At 40.6% G+C, this 10,012-nt stretch overlaps 1 protein-coding gene across 10 annotated transcripts in view; it reads left to right on the top strand.

The window, feature by feature from the left end:
• Nucleotides 1-1,074: 1,074 nt before the first annotated feature.
• OPN4 (opsin 4) overlaps nt 1,075-10,012 on the top strand; it is a 30,782-nt gene continuing 21,844 nt past the window's right edge. Inside the window, exons 1-3 of one of the 10 annotated variants that reach the window (XM_054071335.1) lie at nt 1,078-1,353; nt 1,442-1,563; nt 8,832-8,974. In XM_054071335.1, coding sequence (XP_053927310.1) covers nt 1,537-1,563; nt 8,832-8,974 — 170 coding nt within the window. In that variant the 5' untranslated portion in view covers nt 1,078-1,353; nt 1,442-1,536. Of the gene's footprint in view, nt 1,564-2,910; nt 3,176-8,831; nt 8,975-10,012 lie in introns of those variants that run through there. The other 9 variants (XM_054071340.1, XR_008450651.1, XM_054071339.1 and 6 more) reach the window with 9 other exon arrangements.

Below are 10,012 nucleotides of genomic sequence, written 5' to 3'. Positions count from 1 at the left end.
CATGCGTACCAAATGCTGCAGGGCCAAACCTCACTGAAACCTCTCTGCCTTTCACAAGATGTGTGCTAATCATTATTTTTTAAGGTCTCACAGTTTGAAAGCTTGTAGAGTTTAAGTGTCTCTTCTGGTTCATGCTCAGTGGCCTGGGGACACAAGGTAAAGGCTACCTTCTTAAATGACTATCGCGGAAGGGGAATCTGCAGCACTGTAGGTGAGTGCCTTCAAGGCACAGCTCCTAATTATGCAAAGAAACGCAACCCCTTCTCCCTCCCTTTAAGGTAAAGTACTGCAAGTGCTAATTTAAGGAAAGGTAAGTGAGAAGGGGAATCTGCACGGAGACTACTGTTCCCTCTGCTACTACCACAGCCTTCTCAAAAAGGCTTTCCAGAAACAGTTTGCACCACCTATGTTTATTACCCACTGCAACGAAGCTAATAGCTTGATTTAGGGTCATTTTGACAGGGGTGGAAGGTCTGAACTCTGCAGTGTTCAGGCTGCACTATCTGCTAGAACAGCTTTTTTCACACTCTGTGACTAATTCTCTGTTGCAATTACACTTCACTCTACCACAGTAATGGGCCTTCAACTGGGAATACAGCGATTCCCATCTCTTTGCACGGTGCAATATAAAGGAAGATTTGTGCAAGAATCTGCTCATCTACGCCCTAACTAAACAAAACCGAAAAAGAGAGCAGACCGCCCTTGAAACAAGCGGGTATTCGCTGTTCTCTGCTTAAGGTATTTCTGTGCTTTTATTTTTTTTTACTGAAGAGTGGAAAACGATGATGTCAGAGGGTTTTATCCCTATTTCTTTGTTTATTTTTAGAAGCAGACCAACAAATAACCACGACCTAAATTCTACAAGACAGAAGTGCACACAAGCACATTGTTAAATATCAGAATCTATTTGCATTCAGACAGTTTCAGCAGAACTGTACACATGCATCTTCTTTAAAAGCAGGCTACAAAAAAATAATCCTCCAATACAGTGAAAATTAATAGCAAGGTCTAATATTTAAGACAGATAGTAAAGTCAACCTTTTAACTTCTTCATCTTCATACAGGGATAATGGGGACATAGAATTAAAATTCAGACATAAATCTGTCAGGGATAAAAAAGATAACGGCACTTTTTAGAGAGAAACAGTTTTATAATGTCCTGAAAGTGAAGCTGGGATCTGAATGGAACAAGCTTCAAACTGGGCATGTGCAGACCCTGCTGTCTCCTGTATTTAAATGGAAGCCACTGCTGCTGCCCTTTGCTGAGCTGAGGATGGAGCAAAGCAATCTGGAGCTCTGGTGAGATCCCACATTATTCCACAGAATCTGACAATCTTCTTTACACCCACAAAGGTAAACTGTCTGAATTAAATTCAGAGGAAAGCTGTTATTTCATTGTAATTGCTTAGATTTTGTTGACCTGAATAATCCACCTGTTCAGAGGGGGTCTCTTGTCCCCCTGGGGACTCAACAGCCACCAACATTGTGGAGTCCTTCAATGCATGGAATGACTCGGAAGCCAACACCTACACACTGATGGACCTGCTTCCTAGAGCCCCAACTGTAAGTGTTTGCTGTCATTAAACGTAGTAGCAAGTAGTTCTGCTGGCAAAAGTGGCATTTATAGAACTGTGAATGGACTTTTAAGATGCATGTACACATTTAATGCTGTAATGCAATAATGAACAAAAAAGCGTTTTTTAAAGCTTCTTTTTATTCCTGTGACTGTTTATTTACTGTGGAAAGGACTATAAAAGCAGTGTTTTTCAGCAGTTACATGGGCAAAAGACAGGGAGGAACGTCCAAGGGCAAAGTACCCCAAGAATGTTGCAAAGTATCAAAACAACAGGTTCTTTTGCATTAAACAGCTGCTTAGCTGTTCAAACGCAATGCATTCTCGTACTGCTATTCAAGATGGAAATCCCTGTCATTTCTGTAATAGTTCCTAATGCAGTGGAGGGCTTATGTAAATGTTAAACTATTGTTATTTGCAGTTGCCCAAGAAAGCTGTTCAGAAGCTTTCCCAGGTAAGTTCTACCAAAGCTCTTTCTCAGTTTTTAAATACTAACCCAAAAGAAAACTTCCTTACGAGTGGGAAGGTAAGAATCCATTGTGGTGACACTTTAGGATGGAATTTCTTTGGACACACTAAAAATATTGTCCATCCCACCCCACAAGCCCAAACCAAAGGAGTTCCAAGTCTTCTCCCAACTTGTGTATCACAGTATATGATTAGGACTACAAAGTTCTGTTTGTCTGCTGTTTATACAAATGTCTGTTTAAAAGTAAAGAATAAAAAAAAAAAAAAAATGACCCAAGCTAATTTTAAGGCTTTCAAAATCTGAAATTCAACTTAAAATCTTGGTATGGTCATACCAGGTATTTTGGCACTGCCCACATAACACAGTGGACACTCAAAAATTGTGTGCAAGTTTCAAACAATCCAAAAGTTTTTCTGCATGTAGAATGTTGGGCTGGGTGTTTCAGTTTGATCCTAGTTTATAATCAAGGACCAGTAAATATTTTATTATTTGCACAGTAAAAATGCAGTCCTTTTATTTTTTTCTTTTAAATAAAATCGGGATATGTGCAGTATTACAGGAAAATAAACAAAGCTGAGCCAAGGCGCTTACAAACTAAATTAGATGGATAACATATGAAAGAGGATAGATGAACATAGCAGGGAGGGAGAAGGGGGACTGGAGAGCGCACGGTGAAAGCAAAAAGGATGCTGGGGACAAAGTGATTTACACTGGAAAATTAAAAATGGATTTTTCCTTATTCTGCTGAAGGAGATAATTAGCTACCCTTTTCCTCTCCCTAGGTCAAGTATTTTCAAACTTTTGCACTTTAATTTGACACAAAGATTGGTTTAAGAGAGTTTCAGCCCTGAGAGCAATATGTGCTGCTTGTGGTTGAGATTAAATCCGCAATGCAGGATACAAAATCTGCTATCAAAATTGTTCAACAGGACAAACATCATCTATGGAAAGCCCTGCTGCCTATTGGAAAGCGGGCTTAACAGTTGATGTCACCCTGCTGAAACCATAATTGTGGTGGGATTACACTCCTCTTTGTGCTGCCCGTCATCATAGCGCAAGTGCCCACAGAGGCAAGCTCAGAAATCCGAGCAAGGACCTATGAAGTGCTACCGATTGTCTGTGGCCTCTTGCAGGTAGGCAGTACAAACACTGCACCCAAAACCCTAAGAAATTACACTATTTCTGTTCTGATAATTATTTTAAACTCTGTTTTCTTTAAGGTCTGTTGTAGTGTAAAAGGCCTCACACCACCACTCGCCGTGTAAGCCACACTGTGTAAATAAGTGGCTTCGTTACCCGTGTTTGTAGCAAAACGAAGAACAAAGAAACCTGATACATTGCCAAAGTCAGTGTGGGATTGTTCAAACCCTGGAATGGCCTTACAACGATTTCGTCTTTCCCTATAAGAATAAACTAAATATTGCTTTGTTCTCTTGTCATTGGAAGAATGCGAGAAGTGGGCTACATCAAATATGATTTATACTCCCTACAAGTATTTGCACACACAACCTTGTTCCTGTCATCATCAGTAGGAGTCCAGTAACATCGACATCTCCAAGTGAACAGTAATTAAATGAGATGATATTTTTCTTACCCTGAAAAGGGAGAGAATTTTCCCCCAGTACTAGCTGAACTCTATTCTTTGCTTTTTGGCCTTTTATCACTTATACACAAATATTTTTCTCACGCTATGGGCAAGGTGGGAAGGGTTGTACTTTCAAAAATGATCTGTCTAGAGATGAGCTGGTTTGGTTTGGGATTTTTTTTAATGAATTATGAAATAACTTTTTAGAAAAGCACTTTAGGGAAATGTGTGTAATAGACAGATTCCTGAGACAGAACAGAAGATGCAGCCATCAAATATTCCTGGGTTTGATATCTGATTTGGACTTCCTTCTAACCCAGGCAAATCGCTTAGGAATCATAGTTTTGTCTTGGACTGCAAAGAAATTCCTTTATCCTTTTAACTCTCTTCAGATCAGTGTCTTACAGGGTCTTGACAAATTCCAAGGTGAAATACAAGCTCTACTTTACACTTATGTTCTCTGTGGCTGATTGGCTTTTACCCCTTCTCTGCTTGCACCAAGCCTTAGCAGAAAGGCTGTGCACTGCTTTCTTCCCAAAGAAGTAGGATGGCTCTTGGCATTGGCCCTCCAGGAAGAATTCTGCCCCCCGTGTAACCAGTGGTGGCAGCAGGCTATAAATACAAATAATGAGGCTCTGTGTTGTGCTGCAGCCTCCATGGACAAGGCCAGAACAAGGATTGTGACCTATTTATCTATCAAACATGTCCTTTTCTCCAAACTCACACTATGCATCTCAAGTTTGTAAGTCTCGGTCAAGTTTACTGAATAACCGAAAACACTGTCAGTTCCAGCTTAAGTTTGTTGCAGAGGTAGACAAGCCCTCCTTTGGGGAGAACAACAAGCATTTTAAGGAGGCAGATGGCACTAAAGCAGAGAAATCATGGCATGCCCCATCCCTAGAGGTGTTCAAGGCCAGGTTGGATGGGGCTTTGACCAACCTGATCCAGCGGAAGGTGTCCCTGCTCATGCCAGAGCGGTTGAAACTGGATGATCTTTAATGTCCCTTCCAACCCAAACCATTCTATGATTCTACAGTTCCATAAACCTGCTGGAAAGAAATACTCTAACATAGAGCAGCTTCATAACTTCTTTCCCCTTGATTCTATTAAGGCAAATGATAGAGTAGGACTTAGAAAAGGATTACACCAACATACAGAGGATAAAAATATCCTCCACTAAGATTATGTTTAAACCGTGTTTTATGGTACAAACCAACTGCTAAGACTCTATACTAAAAATGAAATTCCTACATCGCTGTTCCTTATGCACATTTTGCATCTCTGTGAAACACCCAGTCATGGATAAAGGCAGGCTAACGTTCTGTTAGGAATACTGGTCCAAATCACCAGAGCACTTCCCAAGTTCCTTACCACACCAGAATTATCCATTGGATTCCACAAAATTATAGCGTAATTTAATAATAAACCATAAATTACATGCCTATGAGAGATTACAAACACATGTTCTAGCACAAGGCCAAGCAATATTATAAAACTGCTTTTAAGGTTGACTAAAATGCCATCCTTGGCTAGAAGATACATTCTCCAACTGACCCTTGGTACCTACTGTAAAGAAATTGTGTTACGTTACAGTTGCTACCTTGACATCCTTCACAGCTTCCATCACTATTTTGTTTCCTTGCTTGAGAAATGTGCGATATTTCTATCGCCTGTTAGAAGCTGGTGCTTCCCAATCAACTGTTTCCTACAGAATTAATCCTGATCTCAGCCACCCACTGCACCGTAGGTCTGTGGGGATACTGGCACCCAGTGGACCAGAGTCTCAGGCAGAAGCATGTGCTATTTTTTGACTCAGGAAAGCTGTAGTCCATTGTCCATCCACTGAAAAATGTCCAGCCTCTTGGCTTCCAGTTCAGGATGTTTTGAGTCATGTTATGTTAAATAAATTGTGTTGTTTTATCACGTGGAAGAGAAATAATGAAGTGCTGGGTTTGCCTGTTAGTTTTTCTTATCAACTTCATTATGAGGCGTTTATAGACAGAAGGCTGAACAGGAAAACACGCAAAGCAACACCACTGTGTTATCAATGCAATTCAAATAGTTGTTCAGAGTATTCTCAAAGGACAGTTGATACACTGAAAACTGCAAGAGTAGGATTTTGATTCTCCCCTGCCAACCAAGTACTCATGGCATGCGGTGACAACAGAAGACAGAGACTAAGCAGGGCTAATCTGCTGGAGAGACTGAACAGGAAAAAGCTTTGGGAATTGTCTGATTTCTTGATTAGCCTGCTGACCTGATTTCCTCAAGCACTTTTTTCTCCCTGTCCTGTCTTTTGACATACAATTCCCTTAGAAGATCTAGAGCTGAAGTTGATATAGGCATCTGTTTTCATCTCTCAGTAAAGAAGCTGTATGCGTGCAACTCAGTGACGAATTTTAAGTGCCTAGGCCTGATCTAATGCCTTGTCAACTAGCACTTTTCTTTGACTTAAAGAAGCTTTACATCAGACTTGTATTTCCAATAAAATCAGTGAGATGACTTTAATAACTGAGTTTTTCCTCCTAGAGAACAGGCAGAGTGGGGACCCTGTGGTAAAAATCCCAAGCCTACAGGAAACCCATATGAAAATGTGAATTTATTCCTCTTTGCCACAGACCTTTTCTTTGCCCATACATTTAGAATTATTTATGTCCTAGCACTGCTCCGATATAAATATTATTGCTTTATTTTTTCACACTTGACATCCTTATTGACCTTGAACTTCTTAATTCCTGAGTAATATTACAGTCTTCTGTCCCTTAAATAACCTTTCTTCTCCTGTCATTTCTCTATGTATTTTCATTTACCTTTTAAATTTTTCCCTGTCCTCAGTCCTCCACAAGTTTAATTCAAATTAAAGCCACTTTAATCTGTTCTCTGTAGCCAAAACAAGCTTCTTTAGTTTAGTCATTTCTGTTACCTTGATCCAGTTCTGATTAAATGGATAGCTACGGGGAAACACATCAGAAATCTCCATTCCATTAACAATCATCATTAACCCTCTGTAAGACGGCAGTTAAAAGCTGTTTTAGCCACAAGGCTAAGGAGTAAAAAGAAAGCCCAAACCAATGAACACCTGATCTCATTTATTTAAAACAATTTTATCTCACCCTCCCTCTCCACTTGCTATTAGTATGGGATTTTTTGTTGTTTTATGGGCAGAGTGTTGAGCACAGCAATTTCTACCTAGGCAAGATGCCCATCGATGTTGATGTTGTGATGCCAACTTAACACTTTGCTGCAGGAACCTGAACAATAAATGTCATGATACTGTCATTCAGTTAGTGTGTCAACCTTAACATTTTGCTCCAATTATAATAACTGCCAGAGCTGTATTTTCTCTCTCCATGATCAGAGAATTTGTCCAGCATTTCATTGCTGGTAATGTGGAAACCTAAGGAGCGCGCTCTAGTCACTGAGGATTGCTGCGGGCAGATCTTTAGCACACAAGTGAAGACAACCTCTTCCAGAATTCCAGATACTCCTGGGGTTCACTTCTTGTTGATGGCATATTGGTTTTAAATACACACTGTCTCTAATAACTTCAGCCCAATTTCACAGATATATTCAGAAATAACGTCTGCCTCTATTGGCTGAAAATACACATTTCCTTTGAGGACTGGGTGTTGTCAAAGGCATTTCTGAGTCGCACACTAATGGTGAATGCCAACAACTAAGACGATTTTCGTACGAAACGGGGAACATCGTATCTACCTCTGCGAGCTTTTCTCCTAGCAACCTTCTTTTTCCTGGGAAGGAATGACTGCATATGACAGCTGTACTGCCACCTGCCAGTACTTGTGATTGGAAAGAACATATCCAGCCTCATAGCACCGTTTAAGGTTGGTAGAGGCACAGACCAGGGTACAGGCAAATCCCTTGTCCTGGATCCTAGGCCACAGCCAAGTTGACAGTATTGACAGTAGGCAAGCTACAAACAATCCAAAATATCTCCTGGGCCCTTCTCAACCCTGGTGTGATTCTAGTAGCTGAGGAATGCCATGACTGCAGTTTGCAGGCTTGAGCTACCAGCAGTGGTCATAGCATGCCATTCCAGAGTGAGTGTCACCCTTGGTGAGAAAAGCCTGGCTATGAAGAACAGACAGATCTGTCCATGCAGATGAGTGAAGATAGGGCTTGGTATTTTTCATGACTACATCAGCTGTTTGGAGCTGATGCCAAGACATGTTTAAGACAGTGGCAGTGGCACAGAGGCTGATGTTTAAGTCTCCTTGTTTGACCTTATATCAAAAGGCAGCTTTGGACAGCTGTTCTTCTCTCCTCTTTAATTTCTATCAGGTCACCCTGCTTTCCGGGTGCAGCCTTATTGTTCGCTTCATTACTAATCTGGGGTTACTTGGCCTAAAATGTGTTTGTGGCTCCTAATACTTAACTGAAAAAAAAAAAAAAATCTTAAAATTATTATTTAAAATGCTGTAGTCTCCAGACTTGGCTACTAAATTTTGCTATGCGTTAAGACACAAATGCTTTCATCAAGTGCTTTATCGCATACTTCACAGACAGCAAAATACCTTCATTCAATGCAGAGTGAAAACAGAAGTGGTATGGAAACCAACCATAAGGTATAAAAGATTTGTGGTTTGTTTTTTCTGATAATTTAGTTTTCAAATGTTCAATGCTGTCAGGCTTCTGGTAACCACATCTTGTGGGCAGCTTGCAATTCGTCATTATTCAGTGCAAGAAATTAAACAGCCATACTACTAAAGGCATAAATGCATGTTCATCCATAGAAGATCTTTTCTACTCACTCGGATGAGTCTTGCTAGTGATGTCAGAGGACAAAAGAAATCATATTTCACAGGTACAGAAACCTCCCTGAAATGAAAACTACAGAAAACTTTCCTGTGGTTAAGTACTGTCTCACTTGATGTCAGATGCAATAAAAAGTTTCCCATCTTTTCTCCCTTTTTCTCCTCTATATCCTTATCTTTTTTTTTGGGAGAGACTATATCATTTTTCTTCACCAAAATTCTAAATCAACAGTTAAAGGTAGAACCCTCCGTTTGGGCATTGCACTGCCAATAGCAACAACAGTCAATGCGATTTGAAAATGGCTTATTCCAACTATTTTTGCTTGCTGTCATCTTACATTCTTGACCATTTCCTCTTCTAGAGAAGCGCATGCCAGCTGATTCAGTGAAGTCTGAAAATACACCTATGACCTCTTGTTTACTCCACAGAAGATGACAGTGCAAGATGTTCCTGGTGTCTTTCCTACAGTGGATGTCCCAGACCACGCCCATTATACAATCGGAGTGGTCATTCTTATCGTGGGGATCACAGGAACTCTGGGTAATTTCCTGGTCATCTATGCTTTCTGCAGGTATCTTTCTTTTGGATGCTTTTTTAAATACTCAGATATATGAACTTCAACAGTACCTTGACTGTGCTCTCCAAATGCAGCTCAGGCGTACTATCAGACTACTATGCAGACACAGTAAAATGCACCAAGAGACATTGCTGTAGGCAAAAAAAGTGGCAACTTGCCATTTTCCTCTAGCTTCTTCCCATTAACCACAGCTGTAGCAAAACTGTTAGCAAATTGCAAAGAATTACAGATACGACATGCAACAGAAAAGCAGCCAAAGCAGAAACCTTCCAGTGATGTTTTTTCTGCTGGCTGATCTGTGTCTGCACTGGACCGATGGGAAGTTTCGCACCCGTATTTCCCACATATCTTCTCTACTTCAGATGTTTCCTTCCTCCTACTGCTTGTTACTCAGTTTCTTTCCCCCTTCTGATCCTTACTTGCCATGTCTCTTGTTCTCACATTTTCTAGCATTTGGCTTATTTTAACTAAAGCCACATTCCAAGTGCTATATCCAAAGGAAATTACATCCCTGACGACAATGTGGTATTTCCACAAATCCTGTTCACTCATCCTGTTTCTGTTTTGTTACATTGGGGCAGAGGGCTGGCAATGATATACAGGCCAGTAAGCTTCTACTTCATGACTGGTCTTTAGGCACTACAAAATAAACCAAAATAAGAGCAGCTATATGATAATTTGGCTGTGTTAACATAAATCACCCGAGTGCGGATGCAAGCAGTCTGGGTCTCCAGTCTATTATTTCTGTGGTGCATTAAACGATAGGTTTCAGTATGTGCATGCAGAGTGGATACCAACACTTAAGTGTGAATGACATGGTCTTCAGAGCAGAAAAGGTGTTGGCATACAGACCAGATAAATGAGGATGAAGTACATGAGCTAGCTTAGCTCTTTGGCTGGTTCCATACAGGAAATCCAGTCCTGGCAGCTGCAATTCCTCTGGAGCACACAGCTTGTCTTCATTTGAAGTTGTTATGAAGACAGAAAGGGATACCGATAGCAAACCATCAAGTACATCAGAAGTTCAGAGAA

The sequence above is a fragment of the Cuculus canorus genome, chromosome 7 (genome assembly GCF_017976375.1).
Source record: "Cuculus canorus isolate bCucCan1 chromosome 7, bCucCan1.pri, whole genome shotgun sequence".
NCBI lineage: Eukaryota > Metazoa > Chordata > Aves > Cuculiformes > Cuculidae > Cuculus > Cuculus canorus.
This window is presented reverse-complemented; position numbering and strand designations above follow the sequence as displayed.